Here is a 16,575-nt window from a genome sequence, read left to right as displayed (position 1 = left end):
TCTAGTGGTGAGAACATCTTCATAAACGGATACATCAAAATAACAATTGACAAATCATTGACATTTCAACAATAAAGAAGCTCACACAATGTTTTTGAGAGAGTACCAGAAAATCCAGAAATCGCTGAGAATTCAACTGCACCATCTTTGATTACCAACTTCATTTAAAAGCCACTTAGCATTCACGATTGGACTCAATTCCTTGGGAAAGATATTTCACAGACATGAGTTCCCAGTGCTTGGACAGTGTGCAGGATACCATACTTCTCAAAATGTGTACAAAGTGCACAGATAGCGGAATCAGACTTTTGCACCTGTGTTTCTAATAGTGTCCCCTTTGGTTCTGTTACCTTTTTGGATCTCTGTTGTCTAACCTCTGCTGCCCGTGTAGGTTACGGTGTCAGGAAGATCACAGGGAGAGCACCCAGCACAGTTCTTGGTACATAAATAGTACTCTCGTGACTGGGTTACTGGTGGAAAACCCAGCTTCTCATCCTGGCCTGGAGACCCTGGACAAGTCATTTAAGCTCTCTGATCAAATATTTCTTGAATTCTCCATTGAGGCTGGGTAGCCAGACTCCTTGGTTCTGGCATTTACTAGCTGTCCCAGTGGAGGCCAACTTCTATCATTTCTTTATGCCTCAGCTTCTTCAACTATAAAACGGGAATAATGGGCCTACGTGTGCATTCCTGATCTAGGGAAAGAACTCATAATGTGCTCCTGATGATTATTACAGATAAAGAAATGGAGCAAAGAGCAGAATAGTCAGCTCACAGAGCTAGGAGGTAGTCAAGGTAGGATCTGAGCCCAGGCAGCCGGAGTCCAAAGCCTGCGCTCTCAAGACTCCTCCGCTGATGCTTCTCTACCTTTTCATAAACCTGTTGTTAATATTGTTATTTTACCACTCAGAGTCTCTCCGTAAAACCTAGGTGTGAGATGTCTTTTGCAACTTGGTTGCAGGAAAAGCCTCCTCTCCCACAAGATACTAATGTTTCCTCTTTTTTGGAAACAAGAATTATGCAACTTATCATGTGTTCATTTTTGTCTTGGCTGCCAGGAAGCTCAGAATCAAACTGTGTGCTCTATCTCCACCACCAAGTTATTTCCTTCTTCCTATATCTTTGTTCCTTATTTTCCCTTTTAATTCTTTTTGTTTAAACTAACATTTTCATTTGTGTCCCTCATTGATAGAGCCCTCAAAATTATTTGGAAAGTGGCAGGTGGAAATGAAATAAGCAAACAGAGATCTGAAATTTACATGAAAACCTTAAGTTTCGAAACTTACCTGTTTCATTTGCTATAAAAATTAAAAAATAAAAAGGTCAACAGGAAATTAAAAGAAATCACTTAAGAGCTATTTTAAAGGAGAAAAAAGAAAACTAACAGAACAGAATGACCAACACCAAGAGAGGCCAAGTCAAATGAAAACCACAATAAATATGTCTGAGGCTAGAAGTGTTTGTGCTTTCCCTGGCTGGAACCTATCATTTCTTAATTATATCCTATGTGTGTTTTGCAAGATGGGAGCTGCTGTCAAGAGGAAGGACAGCCTCAGACAGGGGAGGAGCCACGACCCACCCCTTGGTCCTCACATACCTGTACAGAAGCGAAATCCCCCGAGGCACAGGCACCCAGAATAGCAGCGCCCACAAGAACAGACTCCACCTCTTGCGACAGGACCACAGGCATGCCTGCACAGGACAAGGCCACACCTTGGTTAGGGAGCCGGCCAGCAGCCCCAGCACCAGAAACACCTGACATGATGTGGCGTGAAGGCAGCAGTGGACACCCGCTCCCCGGTCCCCACAGTGCTCCGGTCCTTGGCATGACCTGATTCTAAAGGATTTCACAGCCTGTACCTGCTGGTAAGGCAGCCAGGAGCCCCAAGGGACCTGCCACCCCGTACATCAACTCATGAGACCTCTTTGCCCAGATCTCCCAGGCTTCTGCTAGCTGCTACCTGCCATTTGGTTCAAGTTTGTTTCAACAAACACTTCTGGAGTGCTTCGAGGGGCCCAGCGAATGCAGAGATGAATCTGACTCGGTCTTGCTCTTTGGGTCTCAAAGGGGAGGTGGATGAGAAAGAGATGACGATGGTGCAGGGGGTTGGTTCTCTAACTGAGATGCACTAAGAACAGGGAAGTAGTAAGGGGGTGTGATTAATCCCTCTGGCAGCTTCTTATTTCTCTGCGTACAAGCCAAAGCCCTTACGATGGCCGCCAAGGCCCTCCAGAGCTGGTGCCCACCCCGACTGTCGCCTCCCCTCCTGGCCACGCTGGCCTGGCCTCCATGTTTTCTTGAATCAGCTTTGGGGCCCTCACCCATGCTGTTCCTTCTGTCTGTGTCACTTCCTCCCAGATGCCCACACAGCAACTCCCTCTGCGTCCTTCGTGTATTTGCGCAAACACCCCCTTCCCGCTGCGGCTTTCCTGACCATTGGGTTTAAAGGGACAACTTACCCACGATACTCCTCATGCCCCCCCTGTTTCCTCAGCATCTTCCCACCCAGCATGATTACTTCTCTTGTTTACCATCTGTCTCCCCTGCTAGAACAGAAACTCCATGAGGCCAAGCACTGGGTCTCAGCCACGGCTGAATCCCTGGAATGGAGATTAGTTAACCAGGATCTAGCACATGGTAGGGGTTAAATGGTCAAAGAACAAATTTCCCGGAGAGGGAATGGAGGTTCATCACAATGGAGATGAGCGTTACGGGGGTATCTGAAGGACGAACAGTGGTCCACCAGGCAGCAAGAAAGCCCTCCGCATGCCGGGGCTCACAGTGGGTTTAAGGTGAATATAAAGAATTTAGAATTCTCAGGATTTTATATGTGTATATGTGTATATATGTATAATATAAATAAAATACATACAAAATATAAATGCATTTGCCAATCAGGAGATGGCAGCAGACTCCACAGAGGTAAGCTCTGTAGCCAGACCTAAAAGTCTTCCTCTACTCAAGACAGGAGACTGACTTTTCCAAACACTGGATTTGTCTTCCTATCTTTTCTGGGAAGACCTCCCTGACACATCTACCCCTGGGGTCCCACTACCTCCTGACTCCTCCTGCTACTCCCAGGCTGGGTCAGCAGCCCGGGCCACCCAGACAAAGGGTCAGGGAACAGAACTCCCGCACGCAGCCAGAGGGCTCATGAATACCAGCCCCCAGACCGCAGGGCCGGCACCCGAGTCTCTCCTGGAAAGTACAGGGGTGGGGTCTCTGTAAAAAGCTCAGAGCCAGTCCCACTAGCCCTGGGTCCTTCAGCAAGTTACTCATTTAACCTCGGTTTCCCAGTGTGTAAAATGGGGATGATAGTAAGACTTGCTGCACCGTTTGCGGTAAGGATTCATGAAAGAAGGCACACAGGGGGCTCAGCACATCTCTAGCCTCCGTCAAGCCTTTGGGAATGGTGGCTACTACCGTCAGAATGAAGACTGATGGTGAGTGAAGGCCCTCTACACATACTTCACTGGGCTGGAAACTGCAATGGTGGGGAAGGGACAGGGCAGGTGCCCATCTACCATCTACAGGGGAAGGACAGACACCGGGCCACATGGAAGGGCTGTGTTGGCCAAATCAGGAGAGCACTGCATGCCTTTGCAGAATCCAGGGATGATGCGGACAGGAGTGTGACTACAGCCGCCCCCGCGGACCTGGCACTTGTTAGAAGATCACAAGCACCTCCAAACACCTCCCAGCCCCTCCTGACCCTGTCAAAAGCCTAACTAGTTCTGAGCAGGGAGGAGTGACCTACAGTCAGTCCCCTCCCCTTGAGAACCGGAAACCAGAGTGAGCCCGATGAATCCCCCACCAGCTCTCTAGTTGCACCCTAAGTGCTCTGGAGCCAGACTGGAAGAGTTTGAATTCCGGCTTCCTTGCTGACTTAGCTGTGTGATCCTAGGCAAGTTACTGCACCTCTCTGTGTCTCAGTTTCCCCATCTGCAAAATGGGGCTAAAATTCCACCTCCCTCTAGGGCTGCTCAGAGGATTAAAAGTGCAATTGTAAGTAAGGAACTTAGAACAGTGCTTGGCTTAGAGAAAGCACTAAATTAGCATTAGCTATTAGGATTCTTAATATTGACCTGATCTCTAAAACCTCTCCTCATCCCTGCCATGGCAGGGGGAGGGGGGAGGGGGGACCAACTCACTGCTTCTGCTTCTCCTTGAGGTCAGTCCCCCCTCTTCCCTGCCCACCCCCAGCCTGCTGTAGGTCCCAGGACACTGGCGTGGGTAGACCTCACCCAGGGCTTGCTTGTCCTCATGGTTGCATCCTTGACCAAGCTCTAGTCCGGCAGCCTCTTCATGCAGCTGGTTAGGTTGGGTTGGTTAGGTTCCTGCTGGGCCCCTGCAAACCTAGGGGTGGTAAGACTGTGGGTGGCCCCAGGGGGCTGCCTGGTCATCGGGGTTTCCCTACAACCAGCCCACACCTCTGCAAACAGACCCTTTGTTTGACTTTTCTCCAAACTTCGAGTGTGTCATCTGTTCCCTGCCTGGACCTGACTCATACGGACACCAGCATCCCCTGGGTCCCCACTCTACTGTCTGGACACTGGGCAGAGTACCAAGAGCACTTTTTCTCTTTGCAATGACACTTTTGGCAGGACATTATTGTTCTTCTTTGTATCCCCCTGCCAAGCTCATGCTTGGTACACTGGTGTGCTCAGAGACGGCTTCTGAGTGAATAAATGGAGGGACAAATGATGAAAACAATGAATAAGACAGAAAGGGGAGAACCCTTGCTGTAACTGCCAGAGCTGAAAAAAACAAAATTCAGACAGAGGAACATTGAGTCCCAAGTCAATGGGGGAAACCTACAATTACTTAGCACACACCAAGTATTTCTTGAAACCACAGTTAAACTAACTGCCAGAGGTACAGGGAGATTCTTCCTCCTCACGTAGAAGACATTTTCCCAAGTTGGCAAAGCCCCATTCTCCCTGCTTGCACGGAGAAGCCTGCTCCCCAAATGGCAAAGATTTGCTTACAAAATATTAAACTGCTTTTCTTTTTTTTTCCCCTCAAACACACCTCTTTTTTTTTTTTTTGCATGGGGCTGCTTTAAGGGAAGAAGTGAACGGACATGTATTAAACACTGACTTTGAGCCAGGCACAGAGCTTGGTGCTCACAAACTCATGAGCAGGTACTCCTCAGCATGATCTATTAGAGGGAAATAATATTCTTTCTTTCAGAAGAGGAAAGCGAGGCTTGGGGAGAGGTGAACCAACTTGCCCAAAGTCACAGAGGGGATCCCCTGCTCTTTCCACGACTCCATAGTCTCCAAAGAACCTTCTAAATTCCATTGTGTTTTTGACAGGTATTCCTAAGACTCATGTAGGTCCATGGTCCTCTCTAAGCCTTTCTTTGCAGGAAAACCAGAGCAATTACAGTATTTAAAGGCATCAAAGACTCTACCTATACACCCACTGCAGTGTACGTGCCTTTTACAGGAACAAATGCAAATGTGTTCTTTTCTCCGAGCGGCTGGGTGAAGGAGAGGAAGAAGGCAGCTCTGCCTGGAATGTGAACTATTTTATCTGATGCATTAATGAGTTTAGCAGAACCCAAAGCATTTAAAGGCAGATGCACTTTGCCATCACTTGTCAGTCACAGCTTCCCAAAGCAGAGGAATTCCAGCCAAAGAAAAGGTCCCTTTGTCTGGAACTGTAACTGGTCCACAGCCAGAGACAAAGGGTCCAGTTTCAATCGGAATCCAAATAACGATGAACAGCCTTTTCATTCAACAGCCTGAAGAACGGTTTCCAAAGCAGAGCTTTCTGTAAAGCTGCTGTGAGTCAGCGCAGGGACGTGAGGCCTGGAAGAGGACCCACTTTCATTAAGGCCGGAGCCATGGTGCCCGGTCAGGACCCAGGGTCACTCACACTGCCCTGCTCCCAGGGCCCTGTTTCCCATTTCCCGCAGGTGATGTGTTAGCCAAGGCAGATCTTCTCTCCCCTCCTGCATCCCGGTAGGAAGGCTTCGTGGCTATCAGAAGGCTAGAAATTGGGAAGTCACTTACAGATCACATTTTAAATGTGAATCTTGTCCGACTGGCCGACTTTTAGATAAAATGTGGTTATCAGTTTTCTCTTGGGGAAAATTACAAGGTAATTTGGGCTCCTTTTTTTAGGTCTTTCTTCTTTCTGCCTCAGAATGGCCCACATCCATAGGCTGTGGACTCTTTGGTAAAGGAGAGTAATCATCACATGATTACGAATTGCTCAGAAAAGCTAAGAAACCTGGATGGGCAGTGCAGAGTAGGGGTTGCTGGGCCTAGACACTCCCAGGTCATGGTCCTGGTACCGCCCGTCCCCTCTTGTCTGACTCTGGAGAGGCAATTTCATTGATCTCCCTGAGCCTCAGTTTCTGTGTCTCTAAGATGAGGCACCAATTTCTACCTCTCAGCAGTTCATGAGGTTAAATGTATACAGAATGGCTCCAGCAACACACAGTGGGAACTTGGTTAATGGTAGTAATTTCTGTACTCAACATCCTGATATATTTACCCTTAGACTAGGTGCTTTTTTTTTCTGTACTGTCCTCTGGCTTGTGCCTCAGTCTACTTACCTCTATCTAAAATGGGGCTAAGTAATTTAATTAGTTGGATCTCACAAAGTGCAAGGGTTAACTATGCGCCTGACATTTGGTATAGCTCTCCTCTGCAGGGATTGGCAGGGTGTGAGGGGGCATAGGTGATAGGATGAGGCAGCATCAAGACTCACCCAGCTGTCAGAGGAAGGAATCCACAGGATGGGAGACAGTAAGAGACCATGACGAAGGGACGCCATTGAAGGATGGGCTCATGTCACGTTTGAGCTGGGGCTGTGGGCAGGGTCCATTCCCTTCTGTTTCCTTTCCCTTGTCCCACTCTGGTGCCTGGCCATGGTGGGTGGGTCCCAGGGTGGGGTGGGGAGGATGCCAGGCTCCAGGAGACACCAGGGGAGAAAGGAGCAAGAGACATGAGGCCATGAGTTCCAGAGGAACGGAAGTGCAGGCTCGGCTCTGTAATACCAGCAAGCCTCTGGCCAATGGGGTCCCCTTCTTAAGGCCCAGGGATCTGCACCAGGGATCCTGCTCTGCTGTGCTCATATCACAAAGGGATCAGCCCACGACTCTGGATTTTCTCTCTCTGTGTCAGGAGCTATGAAAGAATCACAGGATCTTGGGATCTCAGGGCTCAAATTCCCATCTGCAGCCAGACCCCTGCTCCCACAGCAGTTGGGCTCTGACTTCTTTCTTCAAGACAGCTTCCTTGTCCTTTCCTCCAGACCACTTGCCCTGCCCTGTCGCAGGTCCAAACCAGGGTGGAGGTACCCCACTATGTTTCCATAAAACTCCGTGCATTTCTTACTCTGAGCTCTTGCCACACTACATTTGCACATCCGTTTGTCCTTGTCAATAGACTTTGAGATCTTTGGGGGCAGGAGTCCTGTCTTACTCATCTCTGTCTCTTCAATATTCCCCACGAGCGTGCATTAGAAGAGGTGCTCAGACGGTTCCATAAATACTTAAGTTACGACCTAGCCCTTGCTGACCTTTCTCATCTCATTTCTCAGGATCATTCAATAGTTGGATTCACAGAGAAGTCACTTTCTCCAACATGACTACAAATACTTCAGTTATCATAAGGAAAAAAACATACATTTTAACCTAAAGATTCAAAATAATCTGGCACATACCCCTACACTCTGCTATTTCCAACCGTGTCCGGCTGTCAGCCAGGCACATTTACTGCCAGGCCCCAAACGACCTATTCTCTTCCTCCTCAGACTCACCTGTAACGTCCGCATGCATCTGCACAAAAAGGGGATTCTTGCTCAGGCCTCCGCACAGGAAAAGCGTGCTGATAGAGTGCCCGGCTGCCTCCATGGCCTCTATAATGAGGCGGGTGCCAAACTGAAAGGGAAAAGCGGAGGAAAGCATCAGTATAGCAGCACAAGGAAAAAGCTCTGGAACATTTACTAAGTGTTTGCCCAGCCCCGGACACCACACCGAGAGCTTCGCACACCCAGTCTCGGAGAGCTGAAGCTCCGAGAGATCAGGTTGCCTCTGATCACTGTTCATGAAGTCACAGAGCAGGAATTCCAACCTGGGCCTGTCTGACTCCCAAACCCTCTTAATTACTCTACCATTTGCTTCCATCAGTAGTTACACAACATTGACAAAAACAACTGACAATGTTCACACAGTTCATATTAACAGAGTTCACCGAAGCAAATATTTGCGGAGTGCCCACTGTGGGCCTGATCCTCCAGCAGGGACCGGGGATGGAGGAAGTGGCCGGGGGCGGGGGGGGGTCTCTGAGTCAGTCTTCATTCAGGAGATAGGAACTAAAGAGGTTTCTTCTTTGGAAAAGGGCATCCAATAACATCAGCAGCAGAAATGAGAAGAGAGCTCTAATCGCATGAAGTGAGAGTAAGACTTCAGACTGACAAAGGGCTAACCTGACCTTTATTATCACCTGGAACCAGGTGGTGGTTCTTCAGGGATGCTTCGGGAGCCAGAGCCCATTCTAGTCAGTCCTTCGTGGTCTGGGATGATGTGGAAATCACACCCTCTGGCTTGCTCAGTGTTCTGCCATATTTTCATTTCAGTCCTCATGTGCTAGGAACTCCCTAAAATGTGCTATACTCATCCTTGACTTGCTCAGTTTACTCAACTCAGTAAAAATCATGGATGCCTGGGAAAATGACACCACCGTAGGGTCGCCGGGGTGAATGTTAATGTATAATTCTTTAGGTTTAACTAGGATATGCAAACAGCTAAAAATCCTAGTTTATTTGCAAGTTCAAAAACGAGAAGCTCACGAGTCTAATTTACTTGGGGTCAAGGATTAAAACCAAAAAGATGAACGGTGACATGACTTTAGGAGGCAGCCACATGGCAATGGTTGAGAAAGGGGCTCTGGAGAGAAATGAGAGAGACCTGTTTTTTTGTGTTTTTTTTTTTTTTTTTCATGGAGAGAGAGCCCTTGAGATGTTTAGAGAGTGATTAATTCTGAGGGATGACACAGTGCCAGGTGTGGACAAGGGGGTGAGTTGATGAAGCGGAGGGAGGAGAAGGTCAAGGATCTGGGAGGCCACAGATGGGGCAGCCACCAAGAAGGCTGGGTTGGGGCTGGAGAGAGGATTCGAGTCAATGTCATGGATTTAGTGACAGTGTGACGGTGTTGCTGGGAAGGTGGTACCCAAGTGTGCAGAGAAGGGGCAGGAGGTAGTTTAGCATGAGGATAGGCTGTATCAGAGGCTTAACCAAAGTGAAGGAAGAGGGTTTGGGAAGTGGTCAGGATGTCCCCCTGACCACTGTCCCCAGGGGGTAAGATGTAGGGCAAGTGAAGCCTCTTTTGACCAGGCAGCTTGGAGGGCTGTCTCCCCCATGCCTGAGGGTGCCTCTGGGAGAGGGAGTGGCTAGAAGGTGTTCTGGGGACCATGGGTCATGAAATCCTGAATGCTGTGGAGGAAATTATGAGAGATGAGTGGCAGTTCGGGAGCAAAAGCACAGCAGTTCCAGCCCAAAGGCCTTCAGCTATTAGCGAATCTGGTAAGAATATGGATTAGGTAAAACTTGGGCCTCCAAAAATAATCCACAGATGTAGTGTGTTAAAAAAAATTAAAACATGTTGTACCGTATAAGGCCAGATCCTGCTTATTGCATGCGGCTGATTACCCCCAGATGTTCTTTCATAAGCTTTTGGGGGGTCATGAACCCTCTTGAGAATATGATAAAACCTACTGACCTTTCCAGAAGAAAGTCACTTACAAAATAGCACTATAAATGATTTCGGGAGGCCTACAGATGCCCTTACATCTACCATGGATCATTCGGTGTCTGTGCATTGCAGGACAGCCTAGTCAGCTCGAGGGGCAGGAGTCCGTAGTAGCCAAGAGCATGGCTTTTGAATTCAAGAAACCTAGGATGGCATTAAGACATTTCACCTACTTCTGGGAATCCAACCTGTATCCAACCTTTCTAAGACTCAATCCTCATTTTTTTAAAAAAGTAATAGTAATATTATATTCATGGGTTTGAGAACTCTATGAATTGTCAGAAATGTTAACATGCAGAAACAATTTTAATGTGGTCTTACATTTGGCGAAATATTAGTATCTGCCTTGCACGGCTGTTGCTGGAGACAGTGTATGTACAAGACACACAGGAGTGCCGAGTACATGGAAGGGGTGTGGAAATGAGCGCTATCCTGGTTACTAGCTGTAGTCTAGGCACTCTGCTATGCGCTATCCTCGCTAATCTTAGGACAAACTCAAAAATTGCACCTTGTTTTCCCCATGTAGGAGTTATGGGATTTGCCTGAGGCAGTAGGGTCTGCCTTGGGAGAGGATAGCTGCACCCCCCACCCCGATATGCATGGAAATACCATGCAAAGTTGGTATTTCTGATACTTCCAAAACCACAGACCTGTGGCTCACGTGATTAGCAGGCCAGAGCGGAGGGTAACACAAAGCACATTCCCTTGGGAAAAGGCAAAAAAGTGTCAGAACAAGAGGCACTCCCTTGGGAGGGGCTGTGACAGCCTGCGACTCCCCCGTGTGGCATTGTTGGCTGGAATTTCCCACTCAGGCTGGCAGCTAGCAACAGGGCCTTCCCTTCGGGTGTCCCAGGCTCCACTCTGTGAAACGTTCCACCCTCCTTAAATGCCCTGCCACAGGGCTTTGTGCTAAAATGATTTTGTGCTCACCTTTCTGGAAAAAATGTTTTCACAGAGAAATTTAAATTAAAATTAGGCTATTCCACTGGGAATGTACAGAACCAAATGCAAATCGAGAGACTTCAAATGCAAAAAGGGTCTATTCTGGAAGGAAAGCTATAGATGAACAGGCTATGGATAAACTCGTTGTTTGACAAGTCTTTCAATTAAGTGTGATCAAGAGAGAATTTTACTTCATGGAGCGTTTTCGCACAGTCCCAAGTTAACTTCATTACAATATCTCTTTCATTCTATTCCTACAAAATACCAACCACAGATATCACTATAGAGAGCAATTTGTTTAACTTTAACCTATTCACAGCAAGTAGATGCTAGGGCAATATTCAGAGCCAGTGAAACAAAAAAAAAATTTTTTTTTTTCAAGTTGATCATCATGGGAAAATATCTGTGATCAGACTACTTCATTAAAATGCACATTTTTGCTTGAAAGATCAGCACAGCCTCGTACCTTTGCAAAAACGGTTTGAACCACTCACAATTCAACTGGCCCCACAATAAAGCCTTATCAAATGATCGGTCTTAAATTTCCTTCCCTTTGTGGTATTATAAAGGTCATTAAGACAATGGACAGAATAAATATGATAGCTATTAATACATGTACGACCCCTTAAATACAAGATTGATTTTCTGAGTGTGTGGTATTTGGGAAAATGGAGCTGGCTCCACCCAGCTCGCGCCCCATTTAACCTCATTTATATATTCTTGGACTTCTGCTGCCGTGTTCTTACCAGGAAGGGGGCCTCTGAGAGGCAATCCCGGCCAAAATAACAACGTTTGCTAAGATGCGTACAAGAAAAACTGGTCTTGGAAATGCCTGAAAGCTGATTTTGCCCGTGTAGCTTTTACAAACATTTCAAAGAAAAATGCAGGTTGGTAGAGGGGAAAGAGCAGAAGAATGGGAGTGAGAAAGGTGGTTCTCGGACAGGCTCACGTTCCGACTCCACCATGCGCCCACTATCTGACCCGGCAAGGTGGTTTTCCCTCTGTCTCGAAGATGAGGACAATCCCACCTACCACTGTGGGTAGGTACTCTGGTGCCTGGTACAGCAGGTGGGCGTCAGTGAAAGGGGACAGCCCTTATCATCATGGGACGGTGCCCCTTGGTCTGCCTCTTAGCGTGTACTCAGAGGATGAGCATCACACAGCTCTGATTTTCCATTTCCATGCAGTCATTTCATTCCACTCTAAGACTTTTCATACAATAGCACTGACTACCAGAAAATGAAAGTTTCTCAATACTTCATATACCTACTTTATTTCAGAAAGCCATGGCTTCCCATCCCAGCTCTGCCACTTACTAGCTATAGGAAATTGGGCAGGTTAATGAACCTAACTAAGGCGTACGTTTTTAATGTGTGGAATGGGGATGCTAATACCTACCTCACTTGTAAATATTTAGCACAGTGCCTGGCACATAATACCGCAAAACTATATTATTTATCATTATCATCATTATTACCATAAAACAGGATGACTAAATAACTGTCTTTACTACTGATGCACATTAATCTCCTCCATATTCATTTTACTCTTCACTCCCTCCATTCTGATAGATGCCAGAATTATCTGGTTTTGACCAAGTTCCCATAAATAGTGCCGGCTGATTGATTTCACTGAACTGGCCAAGCTATTAAATCAATGACAGTTGCTTCAGGAAGATACAGTCAAACTGGTATATAAACTGCAAGGACTGTTTCATCTCATCAAGTTGGCCTATTCCATGTAAGACTGTATGTTCCCTTCGTGGTTGGGAAGCTCTGTTCTCTTATCCCATCTACACAGTACCTGGACAAATGTGAACATAAGAAAATCACTTCTGTTAGTGATACGGATGTACAGGAAAAATGTATGTAGTTCCGTTATTTGAAGGAATAAGGCTTTGAAGGAAGTGGTATATAAAGAAACAAAATAACTGAATGGCATATAAGTATGTCCACAAAACATTAACAAAAAAACTTTCTGTGTGTCTCTGAAAAATAAATTTGAATCAGAATTCAGTGAACTGATTTTTCCTTTCTGTTGGTCCACGTTCTCTTACCAGAGTGACTAAGCCTCAATTAATTGTAATTTTGGGATTCCTCCCAGCTCTGAAACCTGGAAAGCCACGACCCATTCCTCCAAAAGGTACTTCCTAACATATGCACACATACAGTCTTCTGTGCATGTACCCCATTTTTGGATCACCTCGGGAGATTCCTTAGATCGAGATGTTTAAGCTTCTAGGATTTTGTTTTCATTTTGGATTGATCTTCAGTGTAGGACTTCCTAATGCGTTAAATTCTCCCCTCCTCTCCCTAACCATCCAAACCTCTCATTGAAGCAGCTAAATCTAAAAACAAACACTAAGGATGCTTACTATTTAAAGGAACCCTATAATGAATCCTTTTGCGAAGTGAACAATATCGTGTGTTTTGTAAGTTTGCGCGTTCTTAACATTGCCTTTCTTAATACAAGCATAAATGGCATCTGCTTCTACTTAATTGAACTTGGAAGACAAATTAAATAAATGACAAGTATGATGTTCAAAGACTCGAACTCCTTTCAGCTTTCAGCGATGTGAGGTGATTAGTAAAGCAGGTGAAGACCTTCATCAAGATTTCCTTCCGAAAAGACACATCTCTTTTTGGCAAGCTCCCTTTTAATTAACAATCTCTGTCACACAAGCACATGATGTATCTTGGAGGAGCATGCGGCCTAAGGTTTATTGATAGCCCTAAGTCTCTTTAAAAATGGCATTAAAGTGTCTTACAGCAATGGCTTGAACTGTGGCCAGGTACAGAATGGCAAGATCATCGAGGTCCTGAGACAGCTTCAACCCGGTGACCTGTAGGGATGAAGAAAAGAAAAGAAAGAGATGGCCAAAAGGAGCTGCCATGGATAGAGATAGTTCCCATGAAACACGTTCAGATGTGTTTTCTTGCCCAAACAAGTTCATATGCAAATCCCCTTTTTGTGAGCTGAACGTGAAATGACTACCAAATTGTTTAATCTCCAGACCTGGGAAAAACGATCATTTCTTCTCCAAGAGAAAGTGCCCTGCCTTGTATTAACAAAACAAAACAAATACTTTACTGAGATCGTGTTTGATATTCCTTAGCATGGAATTAAATGTCTTTCTTCCCCTTTAAAGAAAATGTTCTTTTAGGACAAACACCCATTTTCTTTGGCTTACAGAGATCGACATGGAGCAGTGGCTTCTAGTAAAAGATGATCTTACTCCGAGTTCTGCCGTTGTCAGAATTCAGTGTAACAGCATCCAGGGGGGATTCAGGGTAAGATAATATGTCTCCTATAAATGTTATACCTACTAAGGGATAATTTACAATCTGTGGTTTGCAAGGGAATCCCAGTAAAGTCAATCGGAACCACATGCTTCTATGGAGTGTGTCAATTTCTGAGAGATTTCAGAACTGAACAGGATGCTGGATTTGGATGCCTTCAAGACCTGTTCACAGTCCCTCCTTCACATCTCCCATTTACGAACGTCTTCTCTTGGGACATTTCTAGACGGCGAAGAACTGCTGGGTTCTTCAAGCCTACTAGGAATTTCATGGGCATCAATACCAGAGCTCACTTTGTATTTTCACATTACAAAATTAATTAACATAACCTATGCTTACTCAGGGCCTGCGGTGGGTATGATCCTGAGTGCAATGAGGTGGCGACAGGCAGCCTGTGTTCAAAGAGGGGGAGCTGAGTGGTCTACCCAGGTCCCTTTCCTTCGTCTCTCCAGTCCCATTTAATTACCCTTTCTAGACCGCACCCCGAGCCACAATGAAGGGGCCAGTGTTGACCTACTGCTGGGCACAGACACCATTCCATGGCCCAGACCAGAGACATGTCAGCACTCTTCCCCGACTTTTCCCTTCTTCCCGTATTTATGCAGTCTCCAAGTTTTGCCCATTTGCTCCCCCAAATCTTTTGTGAATCCATTCCTTCTCTTCGTGCTGTCACTCACTTCCTCAATCCAGGCCACCATTATTCCTTCGTGTGTGCTGAAAGGGCCCCTTTTCTAATGGTCCTCCTCTCCACATGGAGCTAGTAATTGTTCTCACAAGCAAATCTGATCATGTTACTCTGTTAAAAATTCCCTGTTGCCTTCATCTCGAGACATAAATGCCCATGCTGTTTTAGGTACTTCCTCCCAGGCTTGCCCCTGCTTACTTCTCCAGCATCTGTACAAACCCTTCCTCACTTAGTATCCTTTGCTGCAAGCCATTCTGATTACTCATGGAAGTCTGTTCATGCAGGGACTCCTGAATTTGGTAGAGCTACCTGCTGATAATTTCTCTTGGCAAATAATTGGGTAATCAGATGAGAACTACGCCTTTGATTTTAACACACAGGAACACGGAAGGTCTGGGTGAGAGACCAGAGGGGAATTCTGGGTAGGCATCCTCCCAAGGCAATAACTCCATGAAGGAACATCCTTTGTTAAGTTCCCCAGAGACCTCAACATACAGTAAAAATGCTGGAAGGAAGGGAGAACATGAACACTGCTGACATTATAGAAGTTCACTTCATAACATGCGTAAGGAAATAACGTGCCCCAGGGAACACAGAGGATGGAAACCGGACCCTAGCTGTTCCGACAGACTACCTGGGATACTCACGCATCATCTGCAATGCCTAGCACTGTATCTGGCACACAGTAGGCATGAAGTAACTATCTGTTGAATGTGTGAATTAGTGACAATGGTCTTTTTTCCTTTTGTATACCACTGTTTTTCCTAACATCCTAGCCTTTTGTGTCCAATTCCATGATTATGGGACGATCATGTGTACCACCTTGGCTCTTCATATATTTGCAGAGGGGAGGGTCATTTGCTCCATGCCCCAAGAGAGAACACTGGAAGATTACTTCTAGTTGCTTATTCCAGGCTTTCCATGCCCCCTCCTCTCTACACTTAGCTTTCCTCATCACAGTGGCTTATACGGGATTGGGGTAAAAGGAGTGTCCCTGTAGCTCATATGGAACCTTTGTGTGAATTAGATAAAAGTTCTCCCTCCAGGCAGACTAATGCAGAAGGCATCCCATCTGGGAGAATGAACTATGAAAAGAAGCAGAGTGGACAGGATCCCAGCCCTGTTGTATGTCCCTTCATGTGAATGTGTGATCAACCAGCTCCATGGCATGCAATGGTCCTGGATAAAGATCACTCATCATGAATGGTCTCTCTCTTCTGTACTGGCCTGGCCTCAACAGCGTCTCTGCTGCTTATCTACTAGGAAAGCTAAGTGGGCCCAGGCCTAGACCTCTCATCTAGAGCCAGCGAGGGAGGCAGGCTACCTCTGGCTCCTCTCTGGTCATGCCTGCGATGTGAATCAAGCCATGATCCTTTGTGGACTGCGTATGTGTCTGCTTAGCAGACTCACATCTCCTATAGGTGGGTCCTGAAGACCAGATCTGGGTAAACTGTGATGGAATGGGGAAGAAATTTGACTTTGTGTATGAGATTAATTGACTAGGAACCCCAGTGCTGTGTATAATATTGATCAAGTAACATTGATAAAGGAGGATAAAGATATCCTCCTTGATTCGTAAGAACCCATAAGGCAGAAGGAGTACAATATCACCAGATTTCATTTTCTTCATCCCCATTTCTTCATTCATGAGAACTTCCCCAAAGTATTGGTATTCAAGCAAAAAAAATATCATCGCCCCTTCTCTAAATGTCTAGTGCCTCTAGAGCTCAAAAATCACAGAGGAGAAAAGAGAAGATAGTTACTTTTCGCCAGAAACTGAGAATGAGATCATGTAAATGAGCACTAAATTTAACTCCTGAGCTTGCTAGTAGCTCCAGCAAAAGGGACATAGGATGGGTGACATCGCTTTTCTTTTTCTGA

The 16,575-nt window shown here is 46.1% G+C and overlaps 1 protein-coding gene across 19 annotated transcripts in view; it reads right to left on the bottom strand.

The window, feature by feature from the left end:
- FGGY (FGGY carbohydrate kinase domain containing) overlaps nt 1–16,575 on the bottom strand; it is a 387,087-nt gene that overhangs the window by 73,848 nt on the left and 296,664 nt on the right. For 17 of the 19 annotated variants that reach the window (XM_081818507.1, XM_081818506.1, XM_081818516.1 and 14 more), the window contains 3 exons: nt 13,478–13,552; nt 7,778–7,898; nt 1,598–1,692 (listed from right to left, as the gene is read on the bottom strand). In XM_081818507.1, coding sequence (XP_081674633.1) covers nt 1,598–1,692; nt 7,778–7,898; nt 13,478–13,552 — 291 coding nt within the window. The remainder of the gene's footprint in view (nt 1–1,597; nt 1,693–7,777; nt 7,899–13,477; nt 13,553–16,575) is intronic. The other 2 variants (XM_081818515.1, XM_081818511.1) reach the window with 2 other exon arrangements.

Source organism: Leptonychotes weddellii, chromosome 4 (genome assembly GCF_054177405.1).
Source record: "Leptonychotes weddellii isolate Sample4059 chromosome 4, ASM5417740v2, whole genome shotgun sequence".
Lineage (NCBI taxonomy): Eukaryota > Metazoa > Chordata > Mammalia > Carnivora > Phocidae > Leptonychotes > Leptonychotes weddellii.
The sequence above is the reverse complement of the archived record's forward strand: the minus strand, read 5'-3'. Positions and strand labels throughout refer to the sequence as shown.